This window comes from Prionailurus viverrinus, chromosome E1 (genome assembly GCF_022837055.1).
Source record: "Prionailurus viverrinus isolate Anna chromosome E1, UM_Priviv_1.0, whole genome shotgun sequence".
Classification (NCBI taxonomy): Eukaryota; Metazoa; Chordata; class Mammalia; order Carnivora; family Felidae; genus Prionailurus; species Prionailurus viverrinus.
Window position 1 is genome coordinate 36169011 of NC_062574.1, and position 25117 is coordinate 36194127.

The following is a 25117-nucleotide window of genomic DNA, read 5'->3' on the forward strand; positions in this document are numbered from 1 at the left end:
TTGGTCTTTGCTTAGACAGACAGTAGAGAAACTAATTGGGTTACTATTCATTTGATATAAAATGTGGCCCCAAGCTTTCCCTTTTCTAGTAAAATAATTTAACATGAACATGGAACCTAACAGGGTGCTCTGCAAATGACCATGAAACCTCTGGACATACCCAACAGCCAAAAAGTGTTGAAATGAAAATTAGCTAGTGCCCACCGCACTGAATAAGGCCCTCCAACGGTTCCTTCTCCATCTCAACATAGTCATCCAATCCAGTTACTCCTGCCAAAAATCTAGTAATCATTCATAATACCTCTTCCTTCTCTCTCAATATCCACTCATCACATCCAATCACAAATCCTAGTCACCCTACCTCCAGTATCCAATTCACTCCTTCCTGACAAAGGCTGAGTCTACCATTCTTTTACCTGATTTACCACAAACACCTAACTGGTCCCCCAAAGTCTACACGCACTTCACTCTTCACACAATTAAGAGGGGTCTTTAAAAAAAAATCCAATGATGTTTAGACATCACAGTAACATTTTCGGTTAAGCGTTTTGACTCTTGGTTTCAGTTCAGGTCATGATCTCATGGTTTATGAGTTCAAGCCATGCGCTGGGCTCTGTGCTGACAGAGCAAAGCCTGCTTGGGATTCTCTCCCTCTCTGACTGCCCCTCCCCTGCTTGCGTGTGCATGCTCTCTCTCTCTCTCTCTCTCAAAATAAAAAAATAAACTTAAAAAAATGATTTTAAAAGTGAGATAACCGGGGTGCCTGGGTGGCTCAGTCAGTTAAGCGTCTGACTTCAGCTCAGGTCATGGTCTCACAGTTTGTGAGTTCGAGCCCCACGTTGAGCTTGGTGCTGACAGCTCAGAGCCTGAAGCCTGCTTCGGATTCTGTGTCTCATTCTCTCTGCCCCTCCTCAACTTGTGCTCTGTCTCTGTCTCTCAAAAATAAATAAATGTAAAAAAAAAATTTTTTTTTTTAAATAAATAAATAAAAGTGAGATAACCAACAAAACCACCTGTATGACCTGGCCTCTAGCTTACCTCTCTGGCCTCATTTCTCATCACTCTTCTTACACAGTGCTCTGTTTTTGAAAGTATCAAGCATCTCCCATTCCCAGGCCTTAGCATATGCTGACTCTTCAGTCTGTAGCACTCCCCTTCTTTACCACCAATTAATTTTCATCATTCAGGTCTCAGCTTACTTATTACTTCATCAGTATACTTGCTATAATATCCCCACCCATCTTCATTAGATGTTCCTGATATGCACCCCCATAGCACTCTGAACTTGGTTTCTGTAGCACACATAACCACTGCAAATGTATCATTAACTATGTGATTTACTTAAACAATTATTTTCTCTTTCTAACCTATACTGTCCATGAGGGCAGGGCAGAGCAGGGACTGTGTCTTACTCACTACTATATACCCCTACCACCTAGCACCCTCAGCACATAGTAGGCATTCAATACATCTGATAAATGAGTTCATCAATTCCAAAGTCTCCAATGTGAGGCTCTGAGGTACAAGTCAACTCTTCACTCTCTGTATACCCAGGATTACTTGGAAGCTCATTTCCTGATTTTTAATACTTGCTGGAACATGCAAAGGAATACAGAAATGTTCATTTTTAAGACACTAGTAAAGAACCTGGACCTTCATGAGCTATTAGGGTTATTTTGCAAAATGTATTCTTCCAGTCACCCACAGCTTGAAACTCCATCTATGATGATCCCTCTTTCATTGCCCCCAAACATTCACTGTTAAGTCCCACTACCTCTACTTCTGCATCATCTCTGCAATTTTCTCCTTCCTTTTTATACATTTATCACTCTTACCTATATTGCTAGGTCTCTAAAATATTCTCAGTCTAGCCAAAAAGCCCAATGCCTTTTAGCCTTTGTCCTCTATATGTTATGCCTTCTACCTGTACTGACCTACTTCGGTAGACCACAACCAAAACAAAACTTCCTACCAAAATCCTAGCCACCTTTCAAGGCTCATTCTAATATCCTTTCTTTCCAGTTCCATCAACCAGCTGTGACCTCTTCCTACTTCACTATGTCATCAAACATTTGCCTTATATAACTGGGTGCCAGGCATTGTGCTAAGTACTCACCTTTGCTTTACACCATGTCTCCAAATCTAAACTGTAAACTTCTTGAGGAAGTTTATTCACCTACCTCATCTCTTGCATCTTAAACATTTACTCAGTTAGTACTTATTACATGACCACTTTAGCATGATGGTGAAGAGTACTTTCACTCAATTTTAGAGAATGAAAACACCAGTCACAAGGCAACAGAAAACATTTGCAGCAACCAGACCTGCAGCAAATGGGTAATCCCTAAATTCCTCGTTGCCTAACTTCTCTCCTTCAGAATCACACAAGAAACACCAAGAATAAATTCTATCTACATACTTAAGGGGGGGGGGGGGGGTAGAGGGAAAACACAGAAGCTACTTCTGTCACTGGATGTCAGATGAAGCCCAGCAGAAAAACAAGGGGCATTAAATCAACCATCACAGATGTTCCACAAATTAAAGTTTACTCCTCTCTGAAGTAACTTCTATAAAAACAAAATGGAATTATTCCCACACATGTATACCACAGAATAACAATTTCAGTAATCACTTTAATAAGCTATTTAACACACACACACACACACACACACACACACACACACACACAGGCATTAAAAGAATCAAAGCTAGGAGCACCTGGGTGGCTCAGTAGGTTGAAGCTCAGGTCATTATTTCACGGTTCATGAGTTTGAGCCCCGCATCAGGCTCACTGCTGTCAGCACAGAGCCCACTTAGGATCCTCAGTTCCCCTCTTCCTCTCTGCCCTTCTCCCACTTGTACTCTCTCTCAAACATTTAAAAACAAAGAATCAAAGCTCTAAGTCACAAATCAAGAAGGTTGTTTTGTTTCACGTTACACCAGTGACTTACAGGGAGGGACTTTTGCTTCAGTTTTCCTAAATGCAAAAACAGAAACAAACAGTGCTGAGAACAGCTCCATCCACCCATGTTATTTAAAGATGGAGTGGTCAGAATTCAAAAGTGTTTGAGTCTCAGAAATTATCTAGTCAATTCCTTCATTTTTATTATAAAAGTAGCTAGATGATTAGCACTATGGCTAGTTTGTAGCAGAGAAGGGTTAGATAAGACTTAGTTCTGGCTAATACTACTCTCGCTCCATCATTCTGTGAAAGCATAAAGAATAGGAAAATAAGGACAATTTATGTTGACTACCACTGTTGGCAACATCACTCGTGTGTGCTTAATAAATTCAAATAGGAAACTACAACACAAAGCATCCTGGCTAGAGTATCTAAAAAGCAAAGCCTACAAACACACTAGTAATTTATTATACACAATGGAATTATTCCCACATATGCATCCCACACAGTAACAAATTCAGTAATCACTTTAATGGACTATTTAATACACACACACACACACACACACACACACACACACACACACACACACAGGCATTAAAAGAATCGAAGCTAGGGACACCTGGTGGCTCAGTAGTTGAGCCTCCAACTTCAGCTCAGGTCATTATCTCACGGTTTGTTAACGATTCCAAGAGAATGAAATTCCCCAGAAATAAAGAAAAGTCACTGCAATCAAGATAACCTAAAATTCAAACAACTTCTTTAATATCACTAAACTGAGCATCTAGTTTATTTTTTACCCAAGCTTGATCGGAAACAGACCTCAGGAGGCTATCAAATAAAACATAGGTTAGCGTAAATTAAACCAGAAATAAAAGCATGAAAATAAAACAAGAACAAGAAGAACAAAATGAAGCCAAGAATGAGGCTTGAAAAAAGGTACAAGACCTACGAGCCTGGCTCTAAACTTCGAAAAGCCAATAGGAAAACAGAAACCAAGCGAACAACACAAATTATAGCATCCAAGTAACAGAAACAGACGTAAAAGCTTAGGAAAAAATACACTTAAGTCTTGGTTGTGTTATCTTTCTCCCTGAGGTTCTTATAAAGAAGGCACTGTGTAAGATAAAGATATATGCGATATATGTAAAACAACAAATATTTCAGTAGTCCTAATTAAATGTTTTATGGGATTTTTATAATGATCCTCAAGATAAGCCTATAGTAACAGTTCAGAAAGAAAAAAATATTTTTTTTAGGAAAAAAAGGTTTACATAATTAATGTCCAGGTACCCAGAACACTACTGACCTAAGAAAGCATTTAAGAGAATATCTGGGGGAAAAAAAAGGTGTTTTCCTAACAGCAAGCATTTACTAAGTACAAGGGCCAAGAAAATAAAAACCAAATTTAGCAAAATTCACTGGTCCAGGAGTTCATAACAAAACAGCAGAACAAAACTCTTAAAGAGAAGGTGGAACATAAAGAAAAACTAAAGTGGAAAAGATGTGCACACAAACACACATGCCCACTCAGTAACTGTATTACATCCACAGGAGATAACTAGATGCTTTTATTTCTACTTCTAAAGTTAAGAATTAAAAATTAAGGTGTTTACTGAAACATGTGCCTTCCTTGCTAGTTCCTCCATCAAGAAGATAATATTTAAATTCCTCCTCCTTCCACAGTGATGTTACTAAACAACGATAAAGGTCAAACCCAGTGTAGTGCAGAATTTCAAAGTAGTTACATATACCAAGACAGGAAGACATAGGAAACATTTCAGGATGATTTTCCAAAAAGAACTTAAAAAGGTATAATACCAGTTTTAAACTAAATAAAATCAGTTAACCAAAAGGTTAATCAATAAAGAGGAAAAAACTTCTCTAAAATACCTCATCTGGCAATATAGTTTACTAACTATAAAGTATAATACAATGATAAACATACGATTTGCCAAAAACTCAACATAAAAATCAATCATTCTACTACTGCTAGCATGTGCCTATGACTTACAATGGATCACTGTTTTTCCTTTTGGAGGTAGGAAAGAAGAAAAAACACAAATTCTTGGTGAAGGCTGGTCATTTTCACAGAACCATCCACTTGCAACTTAAGCACCATCATTTAAAAACAATTCATTTCAACAACCTCATGTGCTAAATACTTTCATCATGGCTGCCTAGACTAAATCTAGCTGTCTCTGGCAGGAGTATTTCAGCAAAGGAGTGAAATATCAAGCTACTAGAAGGGGAAAAACAGTTGAAATTCACCAGATGGGTCAATCTCCTGCAGAGTTAACTAACTTCTTACTGTAGGACTCAAGAATTACAAATTATAAATGTGGTGAAGAGATCTGGGAAGAACTATTAAATCACACACTCGTACAAAAGGATTCTCCGTGTCCAAACAACTATTTCCCCATCCCCGTTTTTCTTTTTTAATCAAAGTAATGCCTCCATTCTCAGTGGCCAATTGCTGAAAAGCTGTAAAGTACTCAGAAGGTCAACACCTGGCTAAATAGCAGCCTTAGGAGTCAATCTGGTGACCTGGCTCAACAAGAACTTTAAAGTACTTATGCTTTATTGGTCATTTTAATTTAAATTCAATTATATCATAAAGAGCAAAAAGTTTATTTACTCCATAGTACTTTTAGTGCTCCAATTTTCCTTACTTTAATATGATCTGGTACATGGAAATTCAACTTTTTAAAGCATTGTTTAGTTGACTTAATTTGAAAAGGATTCAAATGATTCCAAAGTTTCCTAAAATGATCCCTTAGCTATCCTTACACTTCACAACCTTCCAATCAACAAAGCATTACGTGATAAGAATGCTCAGAATTTAGCAGGTGAATGGACTAAGCCTAAACAGTCTTTTCAAATCAGTAGATTATTCCCTGGAAGAAAAGTTCTCTCTTAGGTATTCTGATCTCACTGAATTGAACGGTTTCCCACAACATTACCAAAACTTAAAAATGTTTTCAATACAAAGTATCCTGAAAACAATAAGCTTACAGATTCTAGATTTTTTCCCCTCAAATACACAAAGTACATGAAACTTAAAATGCTTCAACTAAAGTATTTATTTCATGAAATTACTTTTAAAACATAAAATATTCAACGTTAACCAAGATTTTTTAAAGCAGTGGCTTATGCAACAAAGTCAGTGGGATAATGCCACAAATATCTGCAAGCTGATTTAAATTACTAATCCATTTAAGGAAAGATAACTATGCTACAGCAGTAGCAAGCCACTGAAATAGATCTACTTTAGATCTGAATACAGAAGTGGACACTTGAGTACAATAAGCTAACAAAAGGTAATGAAGAAATTCCAGCAAAATAATCCAGACTTTTCCCCCTGAAACAGAAACCAAAATTGCATATTCAGATACAGCACAGTTATCCATGTGAATAATATAAACAAAATCGAGAAAAAAGGAAATTTACTTATGCTTAAAGCATGGCTATCTCAACAGTCTCCAGCGAAAATCTTGGTCACCTTTATACCACAGGCAAGGAAAACCCAATTATTCCAACATATCCATCTATTTCAGCCTACTTTAGTAATCCAACCTTAGTAACATCCCTGGCCCAAAGAGAAAATGGAAGGAGTCAACTCTCCTGCCCCTCTTTTCCAACATCTCGTGCTTCCCTCTCTCGTAAGTCTAACACTTATTTTAAGTAGATATAAGGCAGGCTGATTTATCTTTAAGGAGATATGCTATACCCCCTTGCTTATCTGGAAGGAGCCAAATGCAGGACGGAAGGACATGAGTAAGGTACCTCTGGATTCACCGTGCCAATTTGGAGCGCCACCCAAAGCCTGTGTAGAATTTTTCTCAAAACAAGAGATTTAAAAAAAAAACAGTAAGAACCTATCCCAAATATGTCAATGTATTTAAACTTAGCTGAGAGAAAAATAAAATCCAAATGTGATCAAGATGGGCTCTTTTAGGAAATAAATCAAGTTGTGAAAGCAGATTGTATTTGGAAGCAACCCATAAATAAAATACTCTGAAGCATTTTCTGATTATTAGTCTTTAACAGGTAAGGAAATCTCAAGTATTAAAAGTGAAGACTGGGTACATTCTCTGCTGAAAGTTCAATTAAAAGCAACTACGGGGTGCCTGGCTGGTTCAGTCAGTACAGCATGTGACTCCTGATCTCTGGGTCCTGAGTTCAAGCCCTATGCTGGGGGGTGGAGTTTATGTTAAAAAAACAATAAAAAATAAAACCAAATTCCAGCTTAGTTAACTACATCAGCTGAACTTCTGTCCCCACTTAACCAGAAACAAGAGGATCTGAAGTCAAGTTATAGAAACCTACAAAAATACCCTACATACAATTTCAAAAGAAATCTAACCAGTCACTCTGAAAGAGGTATGCAGTTTCACAAATAGGAGGTCTTCTGGTTTTTTTCTTAATAAACAAGATCTACAGCAACATAACACTCTGCCAGAAATATCTTTCGTTTCTCCACTAGCAGGTATATGCATCCACCTACCTAAAATCAGAAAAAAGACAAATGGAACATAGGCACCTACCTACAAAGAATCCTATTCTCCCCATGGTGGGAATTCACTAATTCTTTCTCCCTTGTCCCAACACTTCTCAAGAATGACATTATGCACAGGTTTTACTCACAGGGGTACATGGCGTTGCTCAGGATCAGCTCTGGTCAGTTCTTCCTCTTCAATATCAGACTCTCCTCCTGAACTACTGTCGGTGACGTCTGAATCAAACGCTCGCTCACTGCACCTCAAGTTAGCTATACCACTAGCTGTAAATCTCTCCAATTCTTCTGAAATTGAATCGCTTTTCAGGAAATTGCTAAGTCCTTCTGAAGTGGTGGTCTCACTGGCAGCTTTTCTCAATGCAGCTTCAGCCTTTCGAGTCAGCATCAACTGGCTCCGGGGCCTCAAGGATTCCAAGTTTGGCAGTTTGCTCCAAGTCTTCTCTAAAAATCCACCCAGCTGATGCTGTATATGCCTCTCCACCTGCTTGGCTTGCACAACCTGTAAGCGCTTCTGTAACCTGCGGGCACGGCTCTCAATATCGGCCTGCCTCCGCAGTAAAGCTGTTATCCTTGTGTCAGAATCTAAAGCACTGAAAAGAATGGAAGACAAGGGAGACTTTTTATCCTCTAACTTGACACCCCCCAAGTTAGAACCGGAGTCTGTGCCAGGTGATAACCTACTGCTTCCTTGAAGTGCCGGCTGTTCCATGGAATTTACAGAAGATTTGTTTGCAGTGCTATTATTGCTAAATATAGTTGTGTGTTCTACATCAAGGCTTCTATGTGGAAGAGTGCAATTGGTCATACCCCCCTTCAAGTCCCCAGATTCAGATGCCACCACTTCACCCCCCTGAAAAGAAGATGAAGTGAGAGCTCGTTTTCCCCCATTGAGGGGACTGGAATTGTCATGATCAGAATGTGTTGAACTTTTAGTCAATTTCTTAGCCAACCCATTTACAGGTGCTTGTGGCAGAGCTGTCTGACCACTCGTATTCATGGTTCTGAGATTTTCTAAGGAAAACTCCAAAACTGGCTGTCTCCCCAACAGCTCAGCTCGGAGTTCATAGGATTGAGATAAGAGAGGATGAGATTTAAGGACTGTCTGCTTGCTGAAGACACCTTGCAATTTCAACGACTCCTTTGAGGGTACAGATGTTACATCGGAGCAGAGATAAGATGCCACCAATGGTTGCAGCTTTCCCAAGTCCTCCTTGGTAGGATTATTTCGGAAGTCTAAACTGGGATCCTCTGCAGCAATGGCTTTTCTTTTGGTTCCGTTGGCAGCAATAAGGATGTTGGCGTTGCCGTTATTTTCGGCACTGCCAGGGGACAAAGTGGAGGATGGGGGAGCCAGTTTGAACCGGATATGGTGTGCTTCAGCTGCTGCGTCAGTGAGAGCGGGCGCCATCGCAGCCATTCAGCACAGAGAGACAGGAAGTCCAGCCTCTCCCGGTGCCGAGGCCAGTTCCACGGCCCCTTACCGCCTCCCCAGAGAACAGACTAAAAGAGAAAGAAAAAAAGGAAGTTAGAAATATACGCACACTAGAAAACAACACACGTTTTTAATACAAACACCACTTGAGGCTATACTTCACTCTGCCTCCAGAAAGAAAAACACTCAAGACTATTCTGGATACTCGAATATGGGGATGGGGCAGAAGAAGGACAGGGACAGGACAATTCCTGCACAGAGAAAGAATTCCACCCTTCTTTTTTTTGTTCCTTGTTACCACAGATTGAAAGCAGCCAAAATAGAAGTTCCATTCTGAAAGAATCAGATTGCTAAAGTTAAATCATCTGCGTTTAAAAAAATAATACTTTACAACTTCTTGAAATTGGTGAATTTAAAGCAAATGTATCAAATGCTTAGCAATTAAACAGAGAAGAATTAGTAAGGAACTCCCCAAAAAGTTGCTATGCAAAATGTCACAGATCTGCACATCTCTCTAGCCAGAGAATCCAGTGCTTATCAGCTTCACGCTTCTCTGAAAGATAGTTCATGCTAAAGGCTTAACTGTATCGCATCTGTATTACCAGTTTGTTTCATCAAGTTTTTCTTTCACTGTCCTCAGTACAGCCCACCTCTCAAATTAATTGCCCAATTCGTTTCTTTTTCTTTACCCCAAAATTTCTTAAAAGAATAGTATAAATAGCTGCCTCTGCACTCTCTCTCTCATAATCTGGCTTCTAATCCTACTGCTCTGGCAAAGGGCACTAGTGATCTCATTATCAAATCCAATGGTCAAATCTCTGTCCCCAATCTATATAACTTCTCTGAAGCATTAGGCAGTGCTAACCACCCCATTCTTCTCGAAATGCTCTTTTCCTGATGTCCCTGACACCAAGGTCCCTTCTGCCCTTCTCTCTCAACTCGCTTCCTTAGCAACAACCACTAGTATAGTGCGGCCTCCTAATGCTCCGCTTGCTGAGCTTCACTGATCAACATTCCTACCTCTAGGATCCTCAAGCTCCCAGAAACTCAAAATTCACTCTCTTCCTCCAACACACTCCTCACCCTGTTTTATTATCTCCGGTAATGGTGTTGCTTTCATTTAGTAGCCCAAACTAAAAACCTCAGTCATCTGCTTCTTCTATATCCCCTTTGACTTAACTGGTTTAAGAGCAAAAGGAAATTTATGTAAAGAACTAAGCCAACTATTTTTTTAAGTTTTTTGGGGGGTGTTTGTTTTAATTCCATACAGTGTTAGTTTCTGGCGTACAATATAGTGATTCAACAATTCCATACATCACTCTGCTCACTATGATGGTTAACTCCTTAATCCCCATCACCCATTTACTATTTACCCACCTCCCCTCTGGTAACCTTGGTTTGTTCTTTACAGTTAAGAGTGTTTCTTGATTTGTCTCTTTTTCTTTTTCCCTTTGCCTGTTTGTCTTGTTTCTTCAATTCCACAGATAAGTGAAATCGCATGCTATTTGTCTTTCTCTGATGGACTTCCTTCACTTAACATTATTTATACTCTCTAGTTCCATCCATGTTGTTGCAAATGACAAGATTCCATTCTTTTTTGTGGCTGAATAATATTCCATTGTGCATATATATGCCACATCTTCTTTATCCACTCATCACTTGATGGACATTCAGGCTGCTTCCATATCTTGGCTATTGCAAATAATGCTACCATAAACATAGGGGCTAAGCCAGCTATTCTTAAAGCATGGTCTACAGACTTCTTAGGAGCTCCAAGACCATTTCAAGGGGCCACAAGATCAAAGCTATTTTCATATGAATACTAAAACATTATTTACCTTTTTTCACTGCATTGAAGTTTGCAAAGAGGGTACAAAAACAAGGCTGAGCAAAACTGCTGGTACCTTCACATAAATCAATGCAGAGGAATTATTGGTCATTATGTTCTCAATTCATTTACAGTTTAAAAAGTCCATTCCACTTAATATCTTTGATGAAATTATGAATCTGATTAAATCTCCAATCTTGAGTGTATTTTTTTTAAATACTGTGTGATAAAAGGAAAAATATGCAGAAAACAACTTCTGCTGCTTTAAGAAGTATGAGAAAAGGCACCTAATACAACGAAGTTGCAAGCTGAACCAGAAGCTTTTTTCACAGAACACTATTTTTACTTGGCAGAACTGACAAACTATGGTTTATTAAGATTTGGGCAGTTAGTAGATATTTTCTCAAAAATGAACAAAGCGAACCTGTCACTTCAAGAAAAACCACTGATGTTTGCTGCCAATGATAAAATCTGAGTTTTCAAGCAAAAATAAGTATTTTGAAAACTTATATCCACCACCATGAGCTTGAACACTTCCCCTATACTTAAAAACCTTGTTTCTGATTAAACAGATTACTGCTGATATCAATGAATGTTCAGTTTTCAATACCACATAATGAAATGTATCAACATCAGGAAGATCTGTGTAACTCAGTGAATGACCAAATGACCCATGTATGTTAGAAACCCATGCACATAAAAGCAAATGCAAGACAGACAAATGGACTTTAACATAACAGAACATGTAAAATTCACAGACGTGGTTTTAGGTTCTACATTGCAACTAACCTTTATGAAACTACTTGTCAAGTATGGGTGTAACGTCAAAGAATACCCACACTTACCTGAAAAAGCTATTAAAATACTTCTCTATTTTCTAACTACCTATCTGTGGGAGGCTGGATTTTCTTCATTTGCTTCAGATTTGCTTCAACCAAAACAGCCTATCACAACAGAATGTATGCAGAAGCAGATACAAGAACGGTCTTCTCTTAAACTGGATATTAGAAGAATTGTAAAAACAAACAATCCCATTCACTAAATTCTTCTGTTCTGGTAAAAAGCTATTTTTCATAATATGTTAATGGGTTTCTCATTTTTAAATGAATTGGTAAATAATTATTTTTCAAATTTCTCAAACTTTCTAATACAGCAACTATTGATAACGCAAGAAAGCTCTTTGTGGTTCTCAACATTTTCTAAGAGTGAAAAGGGGTCTTGAGACCAAAAAATTTGTAGATCACTGAACTAAAGCAACCTTCTCCCCAGTAAAAAATAAAGAAGGGCAACTTCCAATTTGGTCAAACATTTTTGTCTCTAGATCAATACCAACATAGGAAATTAGGCCCTATAGGAATACACTAAGATTCTTTACAGGATGACAATTCAAATTACAAATATTGAAATATTTAAGTAAATGACTGAGAAATACCAATACACTTAAAGACCAAATATATCTACTGCTCCTTAAACTTGCCAAAAAGTTTCTTGTTCTAAGATTGTATTTTAATGAACATCCTACGGATAACTAGATCTTCTAGGGCTTACAGAGCCTTATGGACCTTTCGGGCATACGGCATTCTATGTGACACAAACTGTTCTATGTCTACTTTTCCTATTTCAAATTTTAAATTTAGCAGTAATTCCTAATATGGCATAAATAGTTGTGCTATAGACCAACTGGTAAACAAACCAATGTTTAAGTTATTCGTTCAAAATACACTGAGTTAGTTTTATAACATGCAAAGAATTTTCTCCCACAAACAAAAATCACTCTCAGGTCTTTCCCATCAATTCCATCTCCTCCTCTTTTGAATTCATACCAATACACAGTTGATACTAGCAATGAAGGAAAGCACATTATCAGTATAAGATGATCGGTACAACGTGTGAGAAGAGTAGTTGTGAGGAGTTGTAGCCTACTAACCCAGAGCTCTGCAGTTAAGTCTCAACCATGGCAGGAAACAGCTTCCCCGTGGGGATCCAGGCAAGGACACAGATGTTACATAGCTTACACAAAACTTACTCAGGAAAACCCAGGTTCACCCAGCACACATAAAAAAGGTCATAATTAACATCACACCACAGAAGGTACTTAAGCGGCAAACATTCCAAGTTATTTTAGAGTTATACAATTCCTTAAAGTTCACAACTTAAAAATCTGCTGGCTCGAATCCCATCTCTTTCAAGATTTCTCTGACCCTCGAAGTACATCTGTGAACTTGACATTAATCACGTACATCTCAAAGGCAAGAGTTTATTTTGTTTACACCCGCTCTCCTTGGTCTCAATATCCCCACAGGATGCACTGCAAAGAGTAGTTACTAAAACAATCATCTAAATAAGTAGGGAGGAGGAAAAGGACAGAAGGGGAAAAAGCGACCTCTTCAGAAGGAATTCCATTCCTAACTCCTAAATCATTATCTTTCTATAGCCAAACAATACTGTTTAAAAAAAAAAAAAAAAAAAAGATTGAAGTCTTCATCCCTCCCCCTTTTTATAAACTTTGAAATACTATACTGTGATTCAATCTTACCCCAAAGGCACTCACTTTGTAAGTATGCTGAGATTCAATATTACCCCCAAAGGCACTCACTTTGTTAAGTAAGGGGAACAGGTCTGGGTTCACATTCTGGCTCTACCCTCATTTAAATTATTTAACTATGCTGTTCCTCAATTTCCCCATCTGAAATGACAGAGCCTACCTCACAAGACTGCTTGATGATTAAATAAGATACTCTCCATTACTTACTTAGCCCAGTGCCTGACAACAACACCCATTATTTGCACTATTATTATAACCTATAGACAAAAAGCAAACATAAAAGGAATTTCAGCAAGACTTCTTAATGCACAGGAAAAATAGAAAGTAAGTAATCTCCTAAAACATTGCTGTACCTGAAGACCCGTGCATGTAAAAATGGACTTGGCAAATCTAGTTAGCACTCAATATTAGCTGTACCTGCCTCAAACTACCAAAGCTTAGAATTTTAATTTTTGCTATAAGTTTAGATTTCCTTTTTTTAATTTAGATTTGCTTTTAGTACTTCATGATGATGCTTACAATAAAAACAAATCAAATGCCCAATAATTCACTTAAATTCTGGAATAGCCACACAATGGAATATTATGCAACCATGAATAATAACCAATGTAAAACAGTATTTCCTGACTTGAAAAAGTGCTTGCTTCACTGTTAAATGAAAAAATAAAAAGGCGTTACAAAAAACCAAAACGTATAGTATGGCCTCATTTTTGTTTTAAAAGAGTAGGTGGTAAGATTCTTTTGTCTTTTGTTTTCTAGTGTATATAATGTCTCCAGCATTAACATGTATTACTTGTATAATAAAAGGAAAAGAAGCAAAAAGAAAATAATGCAACTTCTTAAAGAGCCAAAGAATCTGAGTAAGGCAAAATGTCATGGCAGCGTTCTTAAATTTAACATACTGAGCAAAATGCTGATTAAAAGCAATGATTCCCATCCCACTTGAATCCCAAAAGCTTCACTCTTCAGTAATTTATAGCACAGAAAGATTGTCAAACTTAAGCAATTTTACAAGAACAGAACAGCTTATGATAAATAACCTTTCTCCAAAGAATACCAAGTATTAAAAGCTACAATTAACTTATCAATTCTCATAATAACCTGGGCAGTAGGTTTTGGGCTGGGATTACAACTTCCAATTTACTAGTGGGAATAGATAATAAAGTTGTACTGCACATTCTTAATAAAGAAACCTAAAGTATCCCAATTTTTAGTTCATCTATAAATCACAATTTGACAAATACAGATGGAGTTAATGTACCTGCTGTCACTGACATTAAGATTCTGCAGTAAACCTAAAGAGACCAAAAAAAAAAAAAAAAAACAAAAAACAAAAAACAAAACCAAAGAGCTATAAAAGATTGAGCTAGATATTAATGGTTTCTCTCCTAGTTCCAAGGAAGCGTTCTAGGGACTGGAAGATGTCAGATAGGTTCAGCAGACAAACACATTTAGGAAAAACGTTCCTGATGGAAATTCACAATGTACTTCATCAGACTGAATGCTCAAATGCCTGCCTTTACCAAACCAAACACTTTTTCCCCTATTATACCTATTAGTATCTTGCAGAACATTGTTCTGAGGGATACAAGTTGGGATAAAATTCAAACATGTGACTTTCAGGGTCTCTTCCTATGCTTATGACTCTTAAGTCTAAATTGCAACATAGGTTCAAGGGAAAACTTCCATGTAATACAAGTACACTGGGAAAGCAAAAAGTATACGCCTCAGGCAGTTTCCCAAGCCCAGCACTATGAACATCTTGTGCCAAATCTTATGAGTGGGGAAAGGGGACTCTCCTGTGTGTTGTAGGATATTTAGTAGCATCCCTGGCTCCACCTACTAGATGCCAGTAGCACCCTTCTACCAATTATGACACCTAAAAATGCCTCCAGAGCTGTCAAATGTCCCCTAGGGGGTAAAAAATCACACCTTTCATTAGAAAACCATTGTCTAGATACAGACTATCTACATGTAGATGTATTCTTCCCAGAAAGCAAAACATATCCCGGTACTTCAACTATTTCAAGTCAGACCTCTACACCTACAAATGAAAACCTTGCCTTTATTCCTTGTAAGTTCCCAAGACAGGACTCCAGGTATACAAGAACAACCCAGCAGCATCCACCCTACAAAAATGCAGAAACCCAAAGGGAGGGCTTTAGTCATTTGACTGGCCAGCAAACCACACTTTCACTGGAAACAGAAGCACAAATCAGATGGGGAAGAAAAGTATGCCCATAATGTGGCTTCTACTAACCTGTTCCCCACCATTACCTCATTACTCTGCACAAAGGTGAGAAATAGGAGGAGGAAAAATGGTTAGGGAAGTGTCTGTGAAGTTGTCAAAATTTCAACTGAAACTTGAAAATTAGCTAAAATGTCATCATGTAAAAGGCGAAGGCAAGAGAATGGTAAATGTGGCATTCTAGTGAAAGGAAACGGCATGGGAAAAGGCAAGGCTGTGGGAAAACATAGGACATCCTGGAGGTTAAAAGAAATGATCAGTTTGCTTGAAATATAAAGTATATTTTAACAGAGGAAAGAGTATAGAAAAAAGTGGAAAGGCAGTCTGAAGCCAGATCATTAATGGACAACCTTGAATAACCAGCCCTTACTCAGACTTAAAGGCAGCAGAATGTCATTAAAGATTTTTCAAATAGGGAGTAACATCAGAACTATGCTTTAGAGACCAGCTGGATAGGATGTATTAAAAGAAAGTAAAAAGGCAAAAAACATCGATGAAGCTACTGCAATAATCCAGACAGGGTGCAACACGGACCTCAACTAAGGTGTTCACCACAGTAGGAACAGCAAAATTTCCTTCAAGCTTAAATCCAGAAACTGGAAGGGGCTAAAGTCTGCAGAAGGGCCAAATAAATAACAGAAAAAGAAAAACGTAAAGGATCTTATCTCCTTCATGATAAAATCTTTCCATTTATTTCTAATGACGCTATTCAGGTTTCATATATTCTCCATTCCTAACATTATCAACCCCAACCCAGCCTGGGGCCTTATTAACTCACACCTAAATTAGCCTGACAGCTTCCTGACAGCCTTGGTCCTTCAATCTGGTCCATACCGTTTTATCACATCACTTCTCTACTCTGGAATAGCTCCTTGTACCTTTCTCAGGAGTCCAAATTCTCCAAGATGAAACTTAACACAATATCACAGCAAATGCATCAGGTTGGGTAGACCTAGAACTCCCCCAGATTCCCAAAGCCATAATCTTTGCCTATGCTGGTGCTTCTACCTAGGAGACCCTTCTAACCTTTAGGCTCAAAATTTAGTTAATCCTTCAATACATGGCATTTCCACAAAAACTTCTGCAGGCTGTTTAGACTGTCATCACTTTCTTCCTGCTTAAATTGTAAAACTCATTTAAAGTCACCATCACGCAGGGGCGCCTGGGTGGCGCAGTCGGTTAAGCGTCCGACTTCAGCCAGGTCACGATCTCGCGGTCCAGGAGTTCGAGCCCCGCGTCAGGCTCTGGGCTGATGGCTCAGAGCCTGGAGCCTGTTTCCGATTCTGTGTCTCCCTCTCTCTCTGCCCCTCCCCCGTTCATGCTCTGTCTCTCTCTGTCCCAAAAATAAATAAACGTTGGAAAAAAAAATTAAAAAAAATAAAAAATAAAAAAAATAAAGTCACCATCACGCAATTCAAATTATCTGAATATTCCCCAATTGTCAATTTACAAATTCTATTTCCACGGTGACAAAGTTCCTTAACATCCTTCTGCATGCTCACTAACTTGATCTAAAAATTGGAACATAGTAAGCACTTGTAAGCACTTACTGACTGGGCTAGAGCATTCAAAAGACTTGGCTAGGTAGGCCTTCAAGTATAAATAAGATTTTGCTATGCAGAGAAAGATGAGGAAATTCTAATCAAGAAACCAGCACAATCAAAATAATGGGAAAGGATCTGAGAGATGATCTACAGAACTTGCTGGATGAACCAAGAGGTACATGTACACCTCAAGAAGAGGAAGAATGCAGCAAGTAGTGATCTGTAATGAGGTATTGAAAGCTACAGAACAGGACACACTGCAAAGTACTTCTTTTACATGGAAACAAATGTTTTGTTATAGAATACAATAGAGAATAGGAGGCAAAATTTTTATGATAAAACCCACTATTGTGGACAGTACACCACCCCAGTCCCTAACATGTGCCCATGCCAACAGGGCTTCTCATAACTGAATACGGTTTGTAACTACTAAGGGAAACAGTTCTCTGACTGGAGGACAGATTATTACTACGACTGCTGTTCACAAACCTTAACTGACCTTTTACCATGTCATTGTACTGCCTTATACATATGTTCTCATTTAATCCTCACAACGTTATAAAGTACTCTTACTCGCATTTTATAGATGAAGTTTGAAGCTCCAAAAGTTAAGTAATGTGTCCAAGATCACACAACTACTAAGCGGCAGAGGCAGGATTCCAATTCAAATCTCCAGTTCTAAACCCCATGCTTTTAACTACTATACTAAGTAGTTTAAGGCTAGGTTTAAACTGGAAGGGGCTTGGGGCACCTGGGTGGCTCAGTCGGTTAAGTAGCTGACTTCAGCTCAGGTCAGGCAGTTCATGGGTTCAAGCCCTGCATCAGGCTCTGTGCTGACAGCTCGGGGCCTGGAGCCTGCTTTGGATTTTGTGTCTCCCTCTCTCTCTGCCCCTTGCCTGCTCACACTCTGTCTCTCTGTCAGAAATAAACATTAAAAAAATATATATATGTAATTATTTTACATATATATACTGGAAGGACCTTAATTGCTGGACACTAGACTTCGAATTTTGTTTAGTCTTTAGAAGAAAGCCAGAGAGGGAATACTAACTGAATCTCTCTAATAAACATTTTACAAAAATGCCTACAACATTCAAATTATTGCACTAAGTGCCTACAAGGTTGATAAGGGACACTACTATGTGATCAGAGAATCCCAGGGGACCTTAAGGGACCCTCACACAAACGGAGTAAGGTCATAAAAGGCTTCCCACAGGAGACAACATCTACATTGATACCTAAAGAATAACTAGGGTCCAGCATCACTCATACAGTTACTGCAAGCGTCCCACATGCAAATCCACTCCCTCCCCCAATACCAAATCCAAAACCAATTCCTGCCCCTCAACATGCCCCATGTGAGTGAATCCTGATCTCAACTACTGATATACCATCTATCATAAATACCTCATTTAAATATATACTAATGCCAGATACAAACAACAGAAAGACTACTGGAGTAGTTTCATTAATGCCAAAGATAAGAGGATAGAAAGTACGTGCACAGGTAAGCCCAGATGATAAAGCACTGTTTTGCCTACAAAGATCAAGGAAGGCTTCCAGAAAAGGAGGACATTCTGACTGAATTTTGAAGGTTAAATAGGGAGGGTTCAATAGACAGAATGACAGGCACATTCATTTCATCCTTAATGCCACTGCCTTGTTCAAAGCCTCGTTATGTACTACAGTAATTCAAGCAGTAATAATCTCCCAACTGTTCTTTCTTCCTGTCTCAGCAAGCCTTCAATCTAGCATCCACTACCAAAATGATTATTAGAAAGGAAGGAGAAACAGAACATAAATCTGACTATGCTGTGCTCCTCTTAAAAATCCTTCACTGACTCTAGAGTAAGGATGAATCCAAACTCTCCACACAGGATATATCTGGGCCCTTTATACTCAGCCTCATCTCCAACCTGTCCCCACTCCAAACACCTGAATCTTATTTAGAGTTTCAGGCTCTTTCCATGCTCTTGCACCTTTGCTCACACTTTCTTTTCAAGGTTCAGCTCCAAGAGATCACATGTCCTCTCAAGTATTCACCATTTATTTCAGGTTGAGTTAGGGGTCCTTCCCTCTCTAGGGTCTTATCTGCACTCCCATGATACCCTGGGCAACAGTTCATGCTATAAACTCTCCATCTTGTCATCCTGTCTGTCCCCTCCTTCCCTAGATTATTTACTTAAAAAAAAAAAAAATGGGGGGGGGGGTGTAGAGGGAGGGTTATAGCTTGTTTTATCTTTATTCTCTACAGGTGGTCCCATGCCTGGCAGAAAGTAGACCAATACATGTTAGTTAACCTGAACACTGTATGTTGAATGCATCAGATGGAGATCCACCATGAAGTTAATGGATATGTCTGATCATAAGGTGATAACCTAACAAGGAGCAGGCATCAACTGAATCTAGGACAGACTTCATCTACCTCAAGTTCCAGTCATTTACAATGCCAAGCACCTGCACTCAGACTAGCAAACTTTTTAACTGTACTTTTAAAACTATTAAATTTGGTTACATAAGCCTTTTGAAAGCACTATCTATCAAAATTTTTCATGCCATTACCCAAACATTTACCTAGTAACTGCAGTCTAGGAACCTATCCAACAGAAATATTCACATAGATATAGAAATATCATAATTCTTTCAATGAAGAATTGTAATACAAAAAAAAAAACCCACAACACTTAAAAAGGAACACTAGAATACTATGCAGCTATTTAAAAAAAGAGAACTGGGGGCGCCTGGGTGGCTCAGTCGGTCGAGCCTCCGACTTCGGTTCAGGTCATGATCTCACGGCTTGTGAGTTCAAGCCCCTTGTCGGGCTCTGTGCTGATGGCTCAGAGCCTGGAGCCTCTTCAGATTCCATGTCTTTCTCTCCCCCTCCCCTGCTCAAACTGTCTCTCTCTCTCAAAAATAAACATTAAAAAAAATTTTTTTAAATAAAAAAAGAGAACTGTATGTGTTGATTTGAAAAAAATCTCTACGATATACAGCAACATGAAAAAAAAAAGCCACTTAAGTATAATCCCATTTATGTTAAAAACTATACAAACAGATAGGGCACCTGGGTGGCTCAGTTGGTTAGGGGTCCAACTTTAGCTCAGGTCATGACCTCGTGGTTCTTAAGTTAGAGCCCCGCATCAGGCTCTGTGCTGACAGTTCAGAGCCTGGAGCCTGCTTCAGATTCTGTGTCTCCCTCTCTCGCTGCCCCCTCTCAAAAATAAACAAACATTAAAAAAAAAATTTTTTTTAACTACAGAAACAAATTTTTTTTGAAAAATGACTATGTATCAAAATAATGGGAGTTTAGGGGTGGCTGAGGTGGCTCAGTCGGTTAAGCATCTGACTTCAGCTCAGGTCATCATCTCATGGTCTGTGAGTTCGAGCCCCGCATCGGGCTCTGTGCTGACAGCTCGGAGCCCTGGAGCCTGCTTTGGATTCTGTATCTCCCTCTCTCTCTGCCCCTCCCCTGCTCACGCTCTGTCTCTGTCTCTCAAAAGTAAATAAACATTAAAAAAAAAAAGAAATACTACCATCCTTCTTTCATTCCCTTGGGAGGTCAAAGGAAAAACTAAGAGGTAAGCAGTAAATCAGTAACTGCAAAAAACAGCAGTCCAATTTCTTTTATATATGCTTGAGGTCTTCAAACATCCTCAGTTCTCCACAGTAATATATGAACAGTTTAATGTAACTTCCCTAACAGTTCAACTTAATCAACTAGCATTTTTACAAAGCCTCTCTACTAGCAAACATCAGAAACTAATTAGCTTTACCTCTATCCCTTCACAACCTCCCATGGAAGTGCTAATATGCAGTCACAAAGGCCAAATAGGAGTAGCAAAAGAAAGCCTGGGATATCAGTTTTTAGCAATTTTTGGTGTAACATCCTAACAAAATCATTATTCATCTGTTTTATTCCTCAACACTTCTCCAACTGAATTTAACCAGGTCTGACCTTAAGCTGCTCCCTTTTTAAAAAGAAATTAAAAAGTAAGGGACTCCATTAAGTTTGATGCCACTCAGAAACAACTTTTTCCAAACAAGGGCAGAATATGCTGTACTTAAAATTCAGAATGAGATCTCATTTGGGATTCCTATTCAAGTAACAAGAACCAGAGTTTTTGATAACATTTAGATAAAACTGCACTGAATTCACCTCCACCTTACATTTCCTGACTCTCAAAAGCTTGAGGGGCAACCGTAATTCTTAAAAAAGATTAGGACTAGAGAAAAATGGGCAAGTTTACAATCAACAACATAAAATACAAAGCTAAATAATTCCCAGCTAAATTAACTCTCTAGAAGCATTAGGCATTCAAATGTTAAATTTTATGGAGCTATCTTATAATCTTGGAAAAGCAAGGCTTGCAGAAGGTAACATTTATTAAACAACTATCATTTGCCAGACACTGCTACCCAACAATAAATCAAGAATTTAAAACAACTCCAACCTTGAAAGGCCTCTTTGCATAAAAACTTAAAACCTTCATACACAATATTTAACTTTTTCTTTCAAACTACCCAAGCTTGTTTGGTTTTCATTCACGAACATGAGTTGTATTCTCTACACTAAAGTTGGTTTCCTCATACTCTGCATTTTAGCTCTACCTTTATCAAAGAGGTGAAAAAGCTTAACACATAAAAAGTATCTACTTCAGTTCTTTTTGGAAAATCACACCAACTGGCTAATTTTCCTCTATACATTTCACCCTACATTATAATAAGCAGGCTACATGGCGTATCTTAGGAACAAATGATAACTGAGTAACTAACAGTGACCCTTCCACAACATGTCTTTTTTTCCTATGACACACAATCTGCAAGCAACACCCAAGGACCTTCTTGTGGCCTTCAAAAGTTGGGGACCTCTAGTACAGTGGAATATTTGTCTTTTCTAACTATTATTGTGGTTCACTGAGTTGATGTCACATTCCAAGGAATAGGAAGTACTGATGAAAGAGTCTTATTTTGTGTTACGAATTATTACACTCAGGCAGGAGTATTTTTTGCACAACTTTTAGTATGCCCAAAGAAAGACTAATAAGCACTTAAGATAGAAACTATAATTCAAACATGTATCTTCACAAGCAACATGGAGACTCAAAAACCAATCCGAATTTAGATTTCCAAAGAGTAAAGTCCTATTTTTAGGAAAAGGACATGGTCCAAGTACCCTTTGCACCGACACAGTACGCAGGCCAGGTGTATAAGGCCATTATATTTGAGACACCTGCACTGTACTCCTTCATAAAGTGATCAAATAGGGCACTAAAGTAAAATATGCTTCCTGAGACCCAGAACAGTCTAACCAATCAAAGAAGAAACTTAAAATAGAGAAAGAGGGTAGAGAAAAGGTGCCTTAAAACTCTAAATAAACCACTTAATGATGAGATTTGGTTTTGTTCTGGGGCAATCTGCCACAGACCACATACTTATTCTGCACTACTCCCTCCTTTCCAAACTCAAGGGAGAGATCCTTTGTGGAAAAAAAAATTTAATTTTTTAAAATCCCTCTCTCTCTCTTTCTCTCTCTCTCTCCAGGAAGGAAATCACTTAGTTTCTGTGTCTTAATGGCCTCACCAAGAAGAAAAAATAACCTTTACAAAACCCCCCAAGGAAGCTAAATATAAGAGGAGTAAGCATTACTCTTTTAAGCTCTTTAGAAAATCCAATACGGACTAGCATCTTTTTACATTTTAAAATTGCTTTTCCAGTAAAACAAGGCAACTAAGCTTTACTGCACTCAAAGCTAAATGCCTTCTCAAACCAGCATCACCACCCATAATGGCCCTATGTTTACAGATTACATAATTCAGGTTATATCAAACAGAACACATCTAAAACTTGTTTTTCACTTTAAAATACAATTAAAATCTGTGGTCAACCCAATAAAATGGAGAGGATGTACAGCCTCTGGTTATAGTGTAGCATTACTAGAAAAGGAAGAGTATTTTGGCAGTGTTTGAAGAAGGGAAAAAAATGGGAATATTTTCCTTTCTTCTCACCTTGATAAAAGCTCAAAAGTGAACTTGTAAGGCTTACTCATTTTCCAGCTTCCAGAATTTTCCTCAACACGATAATGATAAGTCTAACAATCAAAGAACGCTCTGCAGGTTTAACCATAGAAATAACGTGTGTAGGCAGCAATAAAGAAAATCAGACAAAGATTTAACATCTCACTTTGGTAAAGCACAGTCAAATACTAATGTTCTGAATAAGGCTTTCAGTAAAGATGCAGGGACACTTCTAAAAACTTCATTCAACAGATTCATATAAGTGAAAGGACCAAAAACCCGATCGTACCACAAAGCTCTATCAATACTTAGTTGATCACTCAACTATCTACAGACACAAATCAAAAATACTTATATACAGTTAAATGTAGTAGTCATCAGAAACCAACCATCTTCACTAAAATACAGAGGTTAACAATCTTTGTCATATCTAAGATTTCCCTCTGAGTAGTGCATACTTGAGAAATAAAAAGTTAACCACCTCAAATCACAAGATCACTAACAAATACATCAAACACAAGAAAGGTCAAAGAAACTGCATACTTTGTTGGATAAACATAGCGGAAATTGAAATTCCATGACTGAGGACAGTTACCCCACATATAATACATTTTTTAAATTCCCAAGGGATGAGCATTTTTACCTTGCCTTATTTTTAGAACTACACATCACACTGTACATATCACATGACATGATGTAACTGTTAGCAAAGAAAATGGCCCAAACCATTGAAAATATACATTAAGAGGAAATGAATCAATGCATACTTAAGAATCACTACATTTCACATTTACCTTTTTTATTTTTGAAGATGTTTCCTAACTCTATTACAGTAGACTTTTTTATTAACTGGAAAAGTAGCTAGTAACCTATGTAGGAACAACAGAAAAATGTACTTGATATTTTACAAAGTAGGAATTTACCCAATTACTGGGAAAACTGATATGAAGAAACAGATAACAGAACATTCTTCCAAACCTCAAGAATTAAAAGCAAAAATTGTCTGGATCAAAAATGCAACAGAAACATAATGTAATACTCCAGTTGGAGAACAATTATTACTCAAAAGTATTCCCTGTTGTTAGGAGAAAATAAAATAGTTTTAACTGACAATGCCTGCAGACAACTGAAAATTTCTAAATTGGTGAGACAGTTTATTAGAAAAGGAACCAAGTATATGGTATGGGGGGGGGGAGGGGAAAAACACACCCACTTAAGCCTTTGTAAACAGTGGTACTTAAAAGACCCAAGAAGCTGGGAAAAATCAAAACTACAGACTATTCTAAAAAGTGTAAAAGATATTCCAGTGTACTACTGTCCATACTTGAAAGTGCTTTAGAGACAAAGTTCAGTAACAATCTATAACTATATCATGATTATGCAAGGCGAAGATTATGTAATTTTATCATTTATTATAAATGTTCTCCTACTCTCAAACTAAAACAACTAAAACGTTTTGATCTCTCCTATGGGGAGGGGATAGTTTCTTCGGGGCTACAGTTTAAAAATATAAACACACACCCCAAAACAAACAAAAAAACACAATGACTGCTAGCCACGTGACAAAGGAGATGGCAACACCAGGATTGTGAATGGAGGGGAGGGAGGAGAGGCAGGACGACTAGGGAGATTTCTCGGAACTTTGGGGACCTCTAGATTCGGGTCTCTCGACCTTTAAGGTACCAAACTCTAGCTCTACAAGTTGTACGTTAACATTCTCAAATACAGTCTTATTAACAGATCACGAAAAATGCTCTAGTGACCTCCAGGATAAAGAGGCGTAAATCAGAGGAGGAAAGAGAGCAATTTAAAGTGGCGCCATCATGTCACCCCCTTTCCCCTAAGGCAATCAATAAGCAATAGTTAAGTAACATGTTTCTCCAAAAAAAAAAAAAAACAAAAAACAAAAAACAAACAAACAAAAAAAAAACCACCACACTGGGGGCCCGACAATGGAAAACAAAAGGGTTTTTAAGTAAGACATGCGCTTAAGGTTGTTTATCGTATGGAAAACAATCAAACTATTTGCTGAAGAATCAAAAGACAGCCGGAAAACAGGCCCCCCAAACTCACTTAAAAGCAAAT

The 25117-nt window shown here is 38.1% G+C and overlaps 1 protein-coding gene across 5 annotated transcripts in view; it reads right to left on the reverse strand.

The window, feature by feature from the left end:
• Positions 1-25117, reverse strand: part of KANSL1 (KAT8 regulatory NSL complex subunit 1) — a 181174-nt gene that overhangs the window by 126225 nt on the left and 29832 nt on the right. For all 5 annotated transcript variants that reach the window (XM_047832333.1, XM_047832337.1, XM_047832336.1 and 2 more), the window contains one exon: positions 7550-8921. In XM_047832333.1, coding sequence (XP_047688289.1) covers positions 7550-8838 — 1289 coding nt within the window. In that variant the 5' untranslated portion in view covers positions 8839-8921. The remainder of the gene's footprint in view (positions 1-7549; positions 8922-25117) is intronic.